Raw genomic sequence first — 18,626 nt, forward strand, 5'->3', positions numbered from 1 at the left:
CAATATCTCTCATTTAGTTGCTAAAGCTGTGGCTTTGTGTTCAGGTATGCACAGGAAAACACGGAAAACACAAGTGTGCTGTTATATGTGTCAAGTAGGATACTTGCATATACACTGTGTGTGTCTGTCTGATTTCTGTTAATTTAAATCAACAGAGCTTTAGCTGTAAGAGTAGAAGCTTAACCTTGGCTTCATTTTTAGCCAACCCTCTCCAAAAGCCTGACATGGTCTGGTAGGGTCAGTAGCACCTGTAGGTGGACAGCGCTCTCATAGCAAGCTGCTGACAACTGTAGTTTATTATATGACACCGCCATTTCTCAATGTCGTTCTCTAAAACTGTTCTCTCATTCATACTTTTTCAACCCTTCTACCTGACTGTGTGTGTCTGATAAGAGCAAGGCAGAGAAATAACACGACAAAGCTGGTTATACAGCGTTTGTCTGAAGGTGAGTGTGCATATATCGGCTATGTCTCTGTTGGCAGCCTCGCACCAGCCACCCCTTCCAGGCCATTTTTCATCCGGCTGCTGCAGTACACACTGCAGAGGGAAGCAAGAGGGGTAGAGTTGAATAGGATATGGTAAGAGGTTGCATGGATATCAGCAGGAGAGACTGCGGTGTTGCAACAGAAAAAAAAGTTTTTGCTGTGACACCTTGCTGTTCTGATATTGTTTACTGGGATTATTTAAGAACTCTGCATGGGTGCTGATACAGTAATGGGACACCACAGGGACAGAGAGACTTCATAACTGAGTTACAGGTACATACACAAGCATGTAAGCATGGTCTGCTAGAGCCAACAGCAGGCTGCATAACTGCAGTGGGTGTTGATTCATCACTTTCACTCGCAGTAGGCCCATCTTGCTGATAATTATCTTTGTCAAGTTAATTATCAGTGTAAGTGTCAGCATGACAGTGCCGATGAATTACATCCAGATAACCTTGATTAATCAACAAAATGAGTTTTTGGGCAAATGCTTTTTGCATATGGATGTCCTCCCTGTGGAAAATGTCTTCTCAAATTTCCATCCATCTTTATCTCGTCACATCCACAATTTCTCATAGCCTACTCCCCTCCACCACTGTCTCAACTTATTTTATTTTCATAGATTTTTGCTCTTACCATCTGTTTCTAAGACTGCTGCTGTCTGCTCATAGTAGGTACAATTTATGAAAGCTTTTGTCCTGTCTGAAACACCTGAGCAGTTACTGGATGAATTCCAGTGAAACTGTGTACAGTACACAGGAACACCGCCTATATATGTCTCACGAGTGGTGATCCACTGACATTCCTATTTTTGTCCAATAGGTGTTTTCCCTGTGCCTGATTCAATTCTCTAAGGGTGCTCTGGTTTCTTCTCACAGTCCAAAGACATACTTGATACCTTAATTTGTTAACTGATGATTTTAAAATGGCACAGGTAAACTTGAGTCTTTGTGTTAGCTCTGTGACTGACAGGTGATTTCTGATGGGTGAACTGCCTTCCATCTATTGATGACTGGGTTGAATGAGTACCCTGCTAGCACACTACCACCATCCATCCATTTATTCACCTTTTTCCAGTGCAGGGTGCTGATATAATATGTACTCATATTCACACGTACATTAATGTGTTTGGAGCATGGGATCAAGCCAAAGCACTGGCAGATAACCTATATAGCCACAAGGAGAACATTCAGACTCCACACAGGAAGACCCCAGCCAACCGGCAGATTTAAATCCAGGACCCTTTTGCTATGAGGCACCAGCTCTAACCACTACAGCACCATGCTGCTTATTCTCAGTTTACTAATCTTGACTTCTAAGTCAAAGCAACTTTGTGCTCAGGCAGACATTAGCAAAATTGTCATTTTCTTTCTCATGTCATGAGAAAATCTCTAGAAATGTCTACTTATTTGGTCCAAATGATCATTTGGACTCAGTGACAAACTGATTTGGTTCAATAGGCCTCTCAAGAACTCAAGAATTCATTTAATTGCTATCGACAATTTTCATACTTTCAACTTTAATAGGGTAAAAAGATGAATTGGTGAAATTTTATATTAAAAAGGAAAGCCCAACCTCAGTCTGCAATCATAACACTCTGTGAAAGCATTTTCCTGGTAGTCCTTGCATGCCACAACTAATGTCTTCTATATCTTTTTACATCAACTTTGCTCACCCAATTAACTTCCTTCAAAATCTTCACTACTTACATTATACTGCATTCACTGCTGTCCTTTCTTTGCAACCCAATAGAGTTGGCAGCATAAACAGAGAAAGAGGCAATTCTGGTTCTGTTTTAGGTACCTGTATGTAATGAATTAAATCTATGTAACTGTTTTGTTTGTTGTGTTGATTGTAGGTGGGTCAGAGATCAAGATCAGCATTTGGTAAATAAAAGCAAAGGAATAGTACAAAATGTAGCACACAAAGAAAATAATAGAGAAAGAGTAGCAATAAATTCAGTCTTAATGACGTTTGGATGCAGAGTAGTCAGAAATGTGTACGTGCAAACAATGCAAAAAAAACCCTAAAACGTTAACTCAAACCTGTGAGCGGAAGGTTCCAGATTAAAAGAAGAAAGAAAAAATAGCTTGATAGTGAACCTAGTTAAATAGGCTGAGACATAAATTACTCTGATTGCTTTTCTTTCCACTTCCCATTGGGTCACAGCAAGCACAGCTACAGCAGACAGAGAGGGAGACTAGCAAACCTAATGCAGTTATCACCTTAACACACTTCCAACGAAAGACTCTTTGCTCAAAAAATTATCACAATTTCTAGCACTGTTCTTATTCACGATGTGTGTGCTGGAAGCTTGGTGATAAATTTATCAAGTTGTCCAGACGCGGCGACACCCCGATAAACTACCTGAACGGGATCAACTGGGACGCTCGGAAGGTGCAGAGCAGCACCTGACACACTCTTGAAGTCAGTGACACCTCCTGCATGGAATAAATTCTGTCATTATTAATTCAGACACTGCCATGACCGTACCTTTCATTCATTCATTTTTCATACAACCCTGTAGTGCTGCTTTTTTATGATTCAGCGCTCATAATGTGTGTTGTAGTTTTCCCTTTTCACTGAGCATTACGCTTGCATTGAAATATGGCTTATCAAATTTCCTTAGCATAACAGCCTGGTGAACTTTGTACCGTCTGTAGTTTCCTTTTCCTTTTTTTTTTTTTTACCTCAGCTGCCCTCTCTTTCTCTTTGTTTGAGTGTCTTTATTCTTCCTTTTAAAAACCAAACCTCCCTTAATGTAATACTGTGCACCCTTGCTGTGTGGTAATTACGTTAGCACTGCAGTCTTCTAAACGAGCAGCCCATATTTAAAAGATATGAGATGGTGAATTTTGTGTGTGGATGTGAAAATGTGCTTGTACCATAGTGGGCCCGCCGAAAACAACAAGCAGATCGTTAAGAAACCAGCCCTTAAGTGTCCACACAGCTATTCAAATGTAGCATGAATGTAATTGAATAGGCTACTCTCTTTGAGTTGTGTGAGTGCTTTCTACTTGGTTTTAATCAACTGATTGTGATGGGGCTTCAGTCTGCTGCCTGCCTTGTTTGTGCTTTTGTGTCACATTCTTGTTGGCTCCTCTAACGCCTTTGCTAACCGTGTCTGTTTATTTAATGTCTTGTCGTTCAGATCATTAGTTACGTTATATTTTCTCTACATAGCTGCAACTGACATAGTTTCTATGCTTGCCAGGTAGAGACGCCGCAGGCTAGTCAGTATGCATGCATGAATTAAATCAGTGCACATACAAGGAAATGCACATACTGTAGCATAATAGGAATGCAGTCATATTAGACTGATCATAGATGCGCTTTCTTTCTTTGCAGAGACCATTGGTTTGCTTTACACTGTGTTACATGTTGTTTAACAGATTATATTTGGCATAACCTTTGCTGTTTTACCCTTCAGCTCCATGTCATCATGGGAGTCCCATGAGGCATTGCTGCTGCTTCTGCTGCTGCTGCAGGAACTAAGGGAATAGCTTACACGCTAGCTCCTACTAAAGAATATCCTCTATTTGACCCTCTATGGCTCTGACTGCCCCAGTGTCACTTCTTGAATGGACTGCTCATTTCATACAACAATGTGGAAAGCATACTAAAGTAGAAAATGTGCTTGAATTTACAGGATATGGGATTTTTTTGTGTGGTCTGTATGCGGTATATCGTTTTATTCCATTTAAACTTGAGCTCTAGTTTTTCTAACATATCCAAAGAGAATATGGTGCATTTGTGTTTTCTTTCTGCACTCTTTGTACCGAAAACTGGAGACAAAATCTGGATGACAATCAATTAAAGCCAGTGCAAAAGAAAGAGAAAAAGATTGTTTCTATAACAATGAGCCTTCACTTAATCTTCATCATGGCTTTGTGCTATTTACTGTACTCCTGTGCTCCCAGTTTGATCGAACATGAAAATAATCAAATTATAAGCTATTATACTGTCCCCAACTGTTCTATTATTGAAGATGAGGATAATTTAAAGTAAATGAAGCAGAAGAGAGGATAAAATGAGAGAGCCTAAATGGAATGAACCAGTGAAAAGCTGGTAGTTGAGTGACAAAGCTGCTCATGAGACCCCAAATATGTTTGTGTGCGTATCTGCTGCATTGCACTGCTGTTTAAAGAGGAATGTGTTGCAGCAATTTGGTTTGTTGCTACAAACTCCCTGAGTCTCCCTGTCAGCAGTTCAGCTGCAACCACAAGTCCAGATAAAACATTAAAGACAAGGCACTGACAAGGCAGGGCCATCCGGGGCCACTTAAAACTAATACCACGGGGCAGGCTATAAGGCCTTCCATCAATTACAACCTTATTAGACTAATCGTAATGAAATAATTCAATTCAGGAGACAGCTGACTCTCAACTCTGCAGATCACCAACAGGCAAGTAAAACAGTGGAGGGGAGGGATCGGCATGGATCTTTCTCTTTAAAAATAGTTGAGTCGTATTTGCAGAGATGAAGGGCAAAATCACTGAATCTACTATAGTTTCTTTTTCAAATTCTAGAAGCCAATCTTCAGCCTGCTTTGACTAGAAGCAGAATTCACCAAGCGCTGGATTGTTCACCCACTAATAGGGAACATGAGCTGGGTTTAGTGAGACAGGTTAGTTTTACCCTGCTGATGATGTGTTGTTGCAATAGTAAGGAAAGAAACACAGCTAACTTTTGCTGTGACGCCTCAGTTCTCATACTATCGTTTGTAACTCCAGTCCCTTTAATGTTTTTTTTTTTTTAATTACAAAGAAATATTTAGAGTCATATTTTGTCTTATTTTGTTTCATTCTATGATACTTTCTGCCTCTAGGAGGTGGAGTGCTGTTGCCATTAGGCCATCAGCATTATAATTAACTAGCTGGATTTAGTTTATTTTGAAAAAGTAGAGCGTGATTACTTACCATTGTTATTAAAAATTGTGGACACTGAGTGTATTTCTTTTCCCTTGCTTCTTCTTCTATTTCTTCATCTACTTGATTTTGACTTTATTCGTTTAAAATATCCTTGGAACCACAAGTAAGCCTGCAGTCTCAGAGCGAAGTGCTGTATTGGGGTGATACGATGCTATGAGGTCTTTAAGATCAGATTATCTTGATTATTCGAGCCCTTGTATGCGAGGAGAAGAACTTTAAATTTGATTTTAAATTTAACAGGAAACCAATAAGGAGAAGTTCATATGGGAAATATGTCCTCTCATTTTAGTCCCTGTCAGTCCTCTTTCTGCAGCATTGAGGATCAACTGAAGGCTTTTAAGAGAACCTTTAGAACAACCTGATATTAATGAATTGCAATAGTCCAGCTATGTTTTTTGTAAATGTATACCATGACGTGTGTGTTGTGAGACTGTATGTGGCACATGCTCAAAGGGAGATGACGCAGTGAAAACCATTAAAACTTCTTGAATAAGAGATTTGCATGTGCAAAGTGATGGAAAAAAAAATTGAGAGCCAGCTGGCTGACCTCTAACTAACAGCCTGTGATTGAAGAGAAGGCTGTATTTTATTCGCTCCCCAAGGGGACTGAGAGAACACAGAAGTTATATAAAGGACAGAAAGAGTCCATCCTACCACCGTCTGTATTAAGACACTGCTCTCCTTATCGCTTTCACTTGCTATGTCTTCCTTCCACTCTGCGATTTGACATGATAAATTACCAGTCACAGCTCCACTGCAGACTCATAGTTGAGGGAGTAGAGCTCTCACATGCAGCAACAGCAGTAGGCTGCTCTAACTGGGACTAAGTGCAAACGGACATAACTGTGTGGCAAAGGGCCAAAGCCTGCTGTAGTCCTTACACCACATTTGTCACATCTCCTGCGTTTCTGGCAGCTGTTCTGCTGACTGATGTGTTTAGAGGTCTCCATGTATGTGTTGGTATCACCTAGATCTAACCTATACTGCTGTCCTTTGTCTTACAAATAAGCTATACTATACTTTATACTATACTTACTATACTTTTCTTCTGAAGGCACTTCAGATGGTGTCGCTCCTTCGCTGGTGCTATACATTCTTTAGTTTTTGATTTCGCTTCATGCTTGGGATGCAGTGCAAATGACCAGACAGACCTTGACTTTAACATTGTTTTTTCAGATTCTACTGAGTAGGGAAAATGTATCATGAATACCAAAAGAGACACTGCTTATCATTCATTGCCTCTTACATTGTTAATGTAATGTGATACATCGCTGAATGAGAGGCAACCTGGCATCCAGTTTATCTTTATTTCTCCAAACTGGCAGCTACAGGATGAACTAAAGGTTCTTCTAAGGTTGTTCTTTCAATTTAGGCTGTCTCAACTGTTTGTGTCTTCTAATGCCATCCACGACTGGCTTGATGATGTTGACATCAGGTCTCTCCGGGGGCTGTACCATCTGTCACTGGACTCTTTGGTCTTCTTTTCTCTGAAGATAGACCTTCATGACTTTAGTGTGTAAGCAAATCTAAACTGTACAAAAGAATATGCACATTCATTTAAATGCACATAAATTTGCATAAAATGTGTTATTATATTAGAAATATTAGCTTAATGTGTGCAAGATAGGACTCAAGGTCACGTGCCCATATTTTTGTTGCTCTACCAGGTGACAGAGAAGGACAGTGAGTGTGTGTGTGTGGTATCAATGAAAAGCCTCATGCTGTAAATATAAGTATTAGTGCAGAGAGAAGTTTACTGCATAGTGTCTATGAATGTGAACATATTCACCAATACTTACATCTCAGTCTGAAATATGCATTGCAAATGGTGGAACCATCCGGGCTTTTTTAATCATGTTATTTCTGATTCAACATCATTATATTGCAGATTGTATGTTTTAACTTAAAAGAATATTTGAGAAGCAAACAAAATAATCTCTTCTCACAACAAATGCGACATTCTGACTGACGCTAATCCCCCCACCCCAAGTATGAAATATTTGCTAGCTTTATTTAAACAAGGGCAATGTTGGCGCATGTTTTGCCTTTTGTTGTTTTTTATTTATTTATCTTGAATTTATATTAATATTCACACCAAATTTGTAAAATATTATTCAGGTTTAGCAGTTACCTCAGGCAGCCCCTTTATTGAAGCCAACAGCATGGCCTGTCAGGGCACGAACACTGGACACTCTGAGGATGTCCTTTGCTGTCTGGACACAGGATGTTAGCAGCAGATCCTTTTGGTCCTGTGCACATCAGGCTCTGGCTCTTTGTGAATCTTTCTTCGAATCATTCTGAGTGTGTCATGGTGCACTGTCCTGCTGAGGGAGGATGCTGCTGTCAGGGAGTGCCATTCCCACTGGGGCTGGGCATGCTTGATCTACAATACTGTTATTCAGCTGGGAAACCAGGTCTTTCTGTAAAAAAAAATACAATGTAGTGGAACAAAACGGCCGTATTGTTCCTGATTGAACTGAAAAGGACATTTTAATTGACTAGTGTTCATCTGTATATCTAATTAACAGTATATTAGCTAATATCACTTTTGAAAAGCAGATATTAGTCATATTAGGTATATTTTCTTGTTATTCACAACACACTCTTTACTGTTAATCTGGATATATCATAAACACACATGTATACCTACACCTATACATGCTGGCACACACACACACATACATACTGGCAACATGCAAATATTCTGTCTGCATGGACAAGTGATATGATCTGTGCTTTGGTGCACTGCTTTTAGGTGTGATGATTAGTGCACAGCAGGTGCTAGCTTGCCTCATAGTCCCTGGAGTGGTGCTGGAGGAAATACCATCTAATTGCTGCAGGTGATAGTACCACACAATGAGGCGACCGACTTATAAAATGAAAAAAAAAAAGATAAAATAATGTGCTAGGTAAATCGTTCTTCCCCACTTGTGCACTTGTTGAGCAGAGAAAATGGGCGAGAACATTTTTATCAATGCCAATGCAAAAGCATTATGTAATAGAGCAGGGCGATATGGCCAAAAATATTTATCACGATATATATTTGAAAATTTGCGATAACGATATAACTGACGATATAATTGATGCAAGACAAAATACAACTCCACAACATTACTAGCGCAAAAAGACAACCTTCCATTTATTTTCACTTAAACAAGAAGCTGGTTTTTATGTACGTTAAAGCTTTATAAAAATGTAACAGTGCAAATGCAAATTCCTTGCTGAAAGTTTAACCAAAAGGCATCTCCAGTAGAAATGGGCTGACATATCCTGAGCATAACCATGTATAATATCCACTGAAGTTAAAAAGAGGTGCTTTGCAACATTAAACTGCAGTGTGCAGTACGTATTTTTCGGACCATAAGGTGCACGGGATTATAAGGCACATTAAGCGAAACAAAGCAGTCAGATAAATCAAACTTTATTAAACTCATTCTTCTTGCTTCCTCCACTTCTGTACCATTGATTCATTAATGTTGAATTCTCTGGCAGCTGCTCTATTCCCATGTTGTTGCAGTATATTAATGACTAACCTCGTATTGTGGATGGATTATCTCAGTTGTTCTCCTGACTGAAGTTTGGTCCGTTTACAGCATCCTGCCATGCGATTGCATTTGTCTCTAACCATCAGGAACCTTCACGTTAACTTTTATAAGTGGAAAAGTGTTAGTGTTCATCCTCCAGCTTCACTGTTTATGTTATGCTAACATAGCTGTGTCGCTAGCGATTACGTAGCACATCATTATATACCAGCTAGCCCAACTTCAGTAACCCTACAAACGTCACTGTTGTTTAGTTTCCTGTCTTCATTTATGTTGGAAGTGATAGCAGAGCTGTACGTTTGAATTTTTTCAGAAATCTCTCAGTCAGAACATGCAATATCATGCTTAGGTAACTAGCGAAACTAGCGAGCTGATCGTTTTATTAAAGATGAAAGAATTTAGACAGTTTTTAACTCTCAGTGATGCTGCAGTGTTCGTTTGACCTGAAGGGGGGGGGTTAAGGAGCCAGATTACTCCCAGATTTAAGAGCATCTTAGTCCGACAAATACGACAATAACAACGGCTGCTTGCATGTTCTGCAAAAAAATGTGTTTTGTCGTGTATCTGACGGACAAACACCAAACCAGTTCCACATCACTGAAGTTGCACCATTTTTACAAACCAATTCTGGTTCATCTGTTTCACTCAACAATCGGCCATGTGCGTATGAAAACAAAGGCACTGCGCATGCGCGTTTTACTCATATTCTATCGCGATATTTCATTTTCCTATCGTTGCCTAACATTATACCGGTATTACCGTGAACGGTATAATATGGCCCAGCCCTATTATGTAGTATAAGGCTTTGACCAGATTCCATGTATTTGAGCTAGCCCGAGAAGATGACTACTTTACACTGTGGCTCGAAAACAGGAGTGTTTGCGAACTGATTTCTATCGACCGTGCTTACAAATAATACCAGTTTTTAGCTGCAGAACGACTGATCAGAGTCAGTTAAATCAACCCTGATTCTACTCTCTCTGGGTTAAGTGCGTGCATGGCGAATGAAAAACGTTATTATCAAAGGAGCTCCATCATTACAGTTCGCCATAGCAACAGGTAAATGCAAAGCAGACCCACCATTTTCATCCAGCGTTAGGTGTAACAAAGCAAATTTATCTTTAAAAAAATGTTATATTATTACATTCTTTTTCAGTGCGGTTCACATTTAGCACACTTGAATTTCTGAGAACTGTAAAAAAGGCTTTTATATAGTCAGTGCTATAAACAGACACATGGTGTTCCCAACCCAAATATTGTACAAGTAGTGATAATAGCCATGCTATTTTGTGTTAAAGCTTGCTGGTGATGGTCCTACAGTAATTTGTTGGCACAATATTTGAATTTAAGCATGCATGTTATCTTTTTTGTTTTTAATGGAGCGCAAATATTTTAAAAGGTATTCATTTGTCTGCTGCTCGCATAAGAGCAGTTAAAGGTGCAGTTTCAGTGCAGAGCAATACTCAATTTCAACATAACTGGACAAATCTCAGTATTGACTGACAAAGTGATGACTGCCCAGCAACAACTAAATTCAGCACAAACAGTGGATATCAGGATCGCCAGGATATCTGCTCATTCCTGTGTGGATCAGTAGATGTGGAGGTCATGATGATTCACATCAATGCAAGCGTGTGAGCATGTGTGTGTGTGTGTGTGTGTGTGTGTGTGTGTGTGTGTGTGTGTGTGTGTGTGTGTGTGTGTGTCATCCAGCAAAAGCCTTACTAACTCATCAATATCCTCTCACCTCTCTGTCTTCCACCTAGATGGTTTATAAGCCTTGGCTGTGTTCTCAGTACTTCCAGACCACCCAGATGCACTGCAGCAATCGAATCCCCTGTGGTCAGTACTGCCTGGAGGTGCAACAGCGGTGCCCCTTTGTCCTGCCCGACAATGATGATCTCATTCACGGAGGCAGCCCCAGTTTTATATGCACAGGTACAAAATAATCATTGTGAATTTGATATATTGTTGTGTTTGTAATTTCATCCTGTGTGCTTAAGCTTTAAGGTGCTCAGTGAAATTTCGGGCTAAGATATTGCTATTCTGGGATTCAAAGCCACACATCAATTTCCTTTAACCTCCCACCTACTTCATTTACCGCAGGCCACGCTCTCAGCTTGATTACAAAGAGTAAGCACATGTGCTTAGCGTTTCACTCAGTAATCCTTCAGGCACACAACCGCAGAAGAACAGGCAGAAAACACGTATGAATTTACACTTACAGGATGTTCTGACTAATCATCAGACTGACAGGGAGATACACCATAACAACAAATTGCTGCCAATTACTCATAGCTCCACGAGGCAGCTGCACGTTACAGCACTGAGACAATAGGTCCATATGCTCCGTCTGTCCTGCACAATACAAGGCGCTTTAAATGCTTCTCAGTGAAAGTTTAAGGTGCTTTCATTTGTGAGACGTGAATGTACCGGAGCCATCCGAAGGGATAAAAGTGATTTGCATTTCCATGTCTTTGGGATTTTAAAGCAATGTTTCAAAATGTCGTCCACTGGAAAAAATGCCAGATTCTGTTTAATGGTCCTGATCGGTGTTTGCAGCAGCAGGGTTTAAAAAAAACAGCAGATGAATGAGAGTGCTTAGCTGACCAATCACCGACAGTCTCTTATCCTTCAGAAACTGCTACCTCCTGAGTAGGCACAGGAACTGTCTCACCAGAAACTGAGAGCCTGTTTATTCTGTTAGAAAGACTGAGTTCCTGAGAAGATTCTAGTGGGGGGAACACGTTTATCACTGGTGTGTGTCAATACCGAATGCACTTTTTATTAATGCACTGCTCTAAATCATAATATAATAGCTAACCATGTAAAAAAAAGCACTTTTTCCCCACATACTGCTGTTCAACAAAGGTGCATTTTGTAAGAATTTTAAATCGGAACCTTTTATTCCACTAACTTGTGTATATTATGCTAATGCAAATACAAACTGAAGATCTACATATATATTTAAGGTCAAGCTATCTAAGAGCTAACAGGGATCTTGCAGCCTTGATGACTGAAACGTAACCAGAAGCCCTCGAGTTGCTTCAGTTTAACTAGGAAACCCAATCATAAATTAACAAAGCAGAACCTAATTTTTAGTCAAATCACCTCTGGTTCCCATGACAGCAGCATAATGTTGAGGTATTGACAGGAACAAATACTGAAGATAATCAACCAGTAGTCTCTGATTCTTCTCTGTGACGAGCGACAGATGCCCCAAGATGCCAAAAGTTCAGAGGATTAAAGCATGATGCACTTTTCTTTGAACAACTCTATGTGGGTTGAGTCCCCACTGACATCATATGTTGATGCTGCACTCTGGTGGTCATGTTGAGCATGAGGTTACTTTACAACAGAGACAAATAAGATGCGATGAATCAGTTGCCAGTTTGTGGCAGTTTTTACTGAGACATATATGATTATAAAGAACAATCAATATGGCCGTTTTTTCCACAGTAAATTCAAACCAGTATTCTTTTCTTTTCAATGTCAATGTGTCTTATAAAAAGCCCAACATCAGTAACATTAAACAGTAAAGTAACATGTAAAGTTTTCTCTCGCTCCATTTTTTCTCGTCCCCTTCTAAAACAATTTATTTGGAGAAATTTTTTTAAATATACTTTACATATCTGTTAAAAAGAAAATAGTATGCTCCTCAAACAGCTGGTAACTGTATTTATTTATTTATTCATCTATTTGTTTTTGCTGTGCCTTAATAAATTAGAAGTTACTAATACACATTCAGTAAATATTTTTGGATGCTGGTTAATAACTACATTTTTGCACTAATGAGTATTTATGGATCCAGAAGAGTTTATGGACTTTTTTTCTTACCAGAGGCAGCAAATTAAATATGTGCTCTGTACAGCGGGAGTGACTGATTATAGGAGAGGGTTATAGCTTCTGGAGCTCTTTCAGTTTTATCTGCTGTGTCTTTGCATTGTATATGCATATGTGTGTCAACTGTAATCCAAAAATGGGGGCTTTGTCAGAGACAGGCAGTAACTACATTGTTCCTGTTCTTGCAGGTAGGTTGCAGACAGGAAGCAGCAAACGTTTTTTTCTTTCTTTTGCTTTAAAAAAAAGAAAGAAGCAAAAACAAGTATGAATTTATTAAAAATGCTACACAGAAAAGTACATTTCTCACTCTTTTTTTCTTTACATCCCTCCAACCCCAAAAACAACCTCCAGGGCTGCTGGAAGACTATCCATCAGGTGTGGACCCAGATGCAGAGTGCTGTGACGTACGGTGGTACTTGAAAGCAGACAACCGTTCCCGGGGGACCCTGAAAAGAACTCACCCACCATGCCAGCACCGTACCTCCCTCAGCTCCTCAGCAGCCTGCAGACTGTGTAACAGCCGGCTCAAACTCTGCCTGCTGGTCCTTGTCCTCCTACACACTGTTGCCAGCCTCACAGCATCCCACAATGCAACAGGACTGGGCCTCCCCACCATCACGCCTCTGGAGGAGAGCCCTGCCAACGAGGAGTGATAGAGCTGCCAGGAGAAGGTGAGGTTGTTGGGGTGGGGGATTCCCTCACCATGGCAACCGATGTGGAAAAATACAGCCACAGCTGTGCGAGCGGCTGGAGCTGTACGCCTGTGGACATCCTGCAACGCTTTCTGGCAAATGGAAAATGTGGGACGCTTTGATATTAAAAGACACAGGAATCAATCAAGACAAATGAATAACTAAACAAACAGACATACCGCGGGGTTCAAACAGTCCCTTCTGTAGGGAAAGGGGACAATGCCACAGCCTTTGTTGAGAGGGAAGGTCAGCTTCCTCGTGGCTGAGTTTCTCTCACTACGCTTTTTTACACTGTGTTCCAATTATTGGTTTGTGTTGCACTGGCTAACTATGGAATAACACAATCATATTCACTTTTTAATGTTCATCCTTTGTCTTTGTTTCTGAGTCTCTCATAGAGGAAGGAAATGTGTCTGCCTCAAAATAAGACAGACAACGTGTAAAGAAAAAGAGGAATATCTTGCAAGTTTGTCTGTGTGTGCGTTTTCTAGATTTACTTGTGTGCGTGTGAGCATGTGTGTGTAAGAGAAGGAGTGTGTGTTGCGGACACAAAAGTCTACCTAACAGGCTGGTACAGCAGATGATTTTTATGGAGGCCCCCTCAGATGTCACTTAGCTCTGCCATGGTGTTTTGATGGCCACAATCTCATTAAACACCACTGACTTTTTTGAATGTGGTTCTGATGTCCATAATAAATACAGTGTTTAACGCAGGTTTACAGTTTACCCTTAATTTGTTTTGTGAGATAACATTGACCCATTAATGTTGCTTTTAAATCCAAAATAGCAAAACCTGGCATTAGAAACCAGGACAGGACAGCCCGTTCTGTTTTTCCAATGCTTTAAATCTCAGATGAGCTCTTTTTAATACAACGTGGGTCTTTTTACTAGCTTTGACCATAATTCCTTATTTTTGACTATTCAGTCTAATAGGTTTGATCAAATATAAAATGTAAAATTTAGGCCATATCGTTAGCTTCATAGCATAAGTGCCTAAGTCATTTTTTTGTGATGACATAGGCAGACGGACAGGATGATGCAGCAGTGGTAGGGGAGTAAAGTTAGGCAAAAATCTCAATTTGACCAAAAAATGACTTAGGCACTTATGCTATGAAGCTAACGATATGCATATGCACGGTTCTTTGCATTTAGGTAACTGTCATGAAGACTTCAGGTGCCAAAGAAATGGATTAGAAAATGTGCTTATCTGCTCTCCATTGTCTTTGTTACCTCAGCGAATGTTGTAGCATCATTACTACTGAGTGTCATCTTGACGAATAGAACCGACTGTCAAAACTACAAAAATGAAATCCAATTTGTGGTGAGCCAGATGAAAGCTTTAGGTTCCTATTGTGACAGGGCTGAACCATGTCAATGACAAAATTTACAAATGATTAGAATTTTAAAAGGTTAAAAGTTTTTTAGGGGTTACTTCCAGGATTTTGGATCACTGGATTTAAAATCATCATGTTTTTAATGCAGGGAAAATATTAAGTAAACGTGAGCTGTTTTCACACTTCCACTGCAGCGATGAACTTCTCTGGACATCCGGTTACGGGGCTGCATGCAGAATGCAGATGTTCTCATTAAATAGTTCTTAACCTGCCGTAACACTGTCTGGAGTTAATGTGTGAAAATGACAACAGTGATTCAAGTAAAGCAGGGTGGCGAAAAGTTCATTTTTGTCAGCTTTTTATAGTGGATGTAAACCTGATGAATTATTATACCTGGAAAAATGATCACCTTTGTTAGTGTACACAAAAGTGTAAGATTCAGAGATCGGGCAATTTTATCTCACCAAATGAAATTAAGCCTATGCTTGTCTTAATCAAGGATATTATTTCTTATTCTAAACATACTCCTCTAGTCAGCAACATGGCTGAGCAAAGCTGACTGATGCTGGGATAAAAAAACATTAGATCAGTATATTTAGCACTGTTAAACCAGACATAAAAAGACTTGCTCTTTTTTAAGGTACCATCCAGTCAAATAGTGTCTGCAGCATAAAAACAGCATTTAGTCTGAAGGCCGCTCCTTTCCCCTTAAGCCTTGGATCGGCTTCTTCACCTTGACGTGGGTTCATAATAAAAATGTAACAGAAATATGACTAATAAATCACTCTAGCTATGAATACTACTTGAAAACAAAAACTCAATTTGCTGTTTTCCCCTGAACCAAAACCTAACCTCAGGCTTTTTATTCAAAGGAAACACAGTGACTGGATGTTACCTTTAATGACCTTTCGTAATTTGTAAACTATAACTCCCATGCAATTATAAAAAGGATAAAATGTCAACATCTCATTAGGCACGGTAGCTCACTACCTGCAGCTACTCCGGTTTCTTACACTGTATTCCTGCTGAGCTGGTCCCATACGACACACAGACTGACATTCCCCATCTGATAACCACAGCGCATTTCTGACATATCTGTTGAATCCAAATGTGTATTACATGAACTGCATGTGGAGGCGCTGCAAGGTTATGAAAGCCTCTTTTGTTGATTGTCTTCAGCCCCACTCCCTGAATGCACCACATCTTATCCCAAATCGGCTCCTGTGGCATGCCCACTGTCTTGTACTTTTTCTCCTGACATGTCAAACTCCTGTCTCATTAAGTAAAGGGCTTATTAAGATATACAGATCAAACGCCATCAAAACAGACATCAAGCACATTCAAAAAGGTTGCATCCAAATTGTTAGTAGACAAAAGGTAAAAACCTGGCTCATTTATTATTACTGTTATTGTTATTATTTTGAACTCATGCGGTTTCAGTACAAAGGTATTCCGTCGGCTGCTACTGGAAAGCAGAAACAGAAACAAACACAGAGAGAGGAGCATGCCATTGTTTGTGTTTGCACCAATCACATTATCTGTGATCATCTAGGTCCGCTAACACTTTGATTTATAAATGTTGACCTGTGTGTGAAAAGAGAGGAATGGTTTGACCTTAAGGGCTGACTTCTTCTTTTGTTTCTGGTTTTATTTTTTTGTCTCTTTGATGAACAAGGCTGTAAGATCAGGTACCTGGTAAACATGAGCAGATAAACAGCTTTTGCTGAATGAATTTTTCCCCCCACTCTCGAATATGTTTATTGCTTATATGAGATGTCCAGTCTGATATCTGATGTCAACACTTTTATTATTAACCTTATATGAGGATTTAAAATTCATCATTATTCACACAATTTCTATATAATAAGTATATTGGCTTATTTTGGCACTTACTGTTTAGACCCTGCCTCAGTCTCATTACCATTGCTGCTTGCTTGAAATGCATACATAACTGTTTCATGGTCATGCGGCACGGCACACCCATGCCCATCATAAATGACTGCTTCCGGTTTCAGAACAATGCTGCTATACCATTGGCCACCACTAGATGGCAATAGATTTATTCGTTTCCACTGACACTTCTGCTAAAGACCTACCACAAAAGGCCTGACAGATACACGGAAACCAGGAAGGCAGAGCTCCATGTGTGCTGCTGTGTGCTCTTCTTTTGTTCTTATACATAGATGTAGGTTAATGTCTCTGAGTCTCTTTGGAGAGCTCATTTGTGTTTAAATGACCTCGTGGCAGTGGGACAGATGTGGCAAACCACAGCTGTCTTTCACCACACAGGGTCTTGCAACATTACCTATATGATATTAGCTGCAGTCCTGAAGCATGCATTTTAGTGTGAAATCAGTACAGTGATTGCACAGTAGATTGTGTAATAACTGTGTCATTGCCCCAAAACAGACTCTGTATTATTTGCATTTTTCCGTTCTCGCCTTAAGGAAATATTTCCCCCAAATTTCCATAACATGAAATGCAGTACAGGATGTGCAGACAGCGGTTAATGGTGCCCAAGCATAAATAAATAAAATTAAAAATACAGCATGACATAGTGCTTTTCATAATGACACATAATGGACATAAGAAGGAATACAGGGTCTGCAAGAAATGCTAGCAATACATAGATTGCCCCGCAAGTGTCATGCAAGCCTTGTCACAAGCACATGTAAGAGATGAGTCCACCTTGAAGTGTAATATGTTCAGCAGATTGTGATTTCATCCTGCCGTTAATGGCCAGCGGTCATGCTGCGATCCAGCAGCCACCAAAAGCCAACCGGCGGACACGCCTATTCAATAAACCTGCTTTCAGAAGTCACGCAGAGAACATGGTTGCTTTACATACAGCAGAGCATCCTGACTGTGGTTGCATGGGTGCGAATGCTGTGCATATGTGTCATCTATCACACGCCTTCACACATGTTTTCACCAGGTATGGACATTTCTGTGTGCAAGATTACTTCCAAAAACAAACAAAAAAAGAATTAGATTTGACTGATGTAAATCTCTGATTTGACTTTTGTTGGTAATGCAGGCTTGCACGCAACAGTTACTCTGTGATAATTTAATTTTTTGTATGTATTGGTTCGTCAAATTTTTTACTGCATTATAATGAGAAGAAATTGTGTAGGGTCTTATAGATTCAGACTAGATCCCAGACAATGGTCTGTAGCGATCATAGGTTATGGTCTGTCACGTTCCATTACACACTAACGTACAAAATCGAATTTTGTGTTTTACCCCTGCACATATAGAGTATTTATGCCTCTTGCCATTACCACCCTGTGCACCCACCACGAAATAATATGTACACAAATATTGCCCTCTTTCACTCTTTCTCAGCCTCTCTCTGTTTTCACAATAGTTCTGTTCTCTATCCTGTGGATCTATGCAGAAGCCCATTCCTTTTTTTGGTTGTAAATATGTTCCCTAGTATGCTGAACAATGTATGTCTCTCCTTGTATACTTTGAGTTGATGTCATGCTGTTACTTTCTTCTTCTTCTTCTCCTTCTTCTACTTCTGATCCTTTTTTTTATTTAAGCGTCTCAGATCATTGATGTTAAAAGAGAGTGTGGTGAGGTTTAACCAATAGACTTGTCCTCAGCTTTGCAACCTTATTGTGAAAGGTTGTGGCTTTGTGTGTGCATAAGTGAATGATTTATGATTATAGAGATGAAAAAGGTTCAAAGGCATATAGAAATATCATTGCGATTATGATTATTATTATTACTATTATACTACCAGTATATTGTAATATTATAGATGCTTTAGTTCAAGTAACTTCTTTAATTTTT

At 39.7% G+C, this 18,626-nt stretch overlaps 1 protein-coding gene across 1 annotated transcript in view; it reads left to right on the plus strand.

The window, feature by feature from the left end:
* The window catches only part of nalf1b (NALCN channel auxiliary factor 1b), an 88,902-nt gene extending 74,917 nt beyond the window's left edge, over window positions 1-13,985 (plus strand). The window contains exons 2-3 of the mRNA XM_005747186.1: window positions 10,726-10,897; window positions 13,154-13,985. Of these exons, the coding sequence (XP_005747243.1) occupies window positions 10,726-10,897; window positions 13,154-13,455 (474 nt within the window). The 3' untranslated portion in view covers window positions 13,456-13,985. The remainder of the gene's footprint in view (window positions 1-10,725; window positions 10,898-13,153) is intronic.
* The last annotated feature ends 4,641 nt before the right edge of the window (window positions 13,986-18,626 follow it).

Source organism: Pundamilia nyererei, unplaced genomic scaffold (assembly GCF_000239375.1).
Source record: "Pundamilia nyererei isolate P.nyererei 1_Seehausen unplaced genomic scaffold, PunNye1.0 scaffold00190, whole genome shotgun sequence".
Lineage (NCBI taxonomy): Eukaryota > Metazoa > Chordata > Actinopteri > Cichliformes > Cichlidae > Pundamilia > Pundamilia nyererei.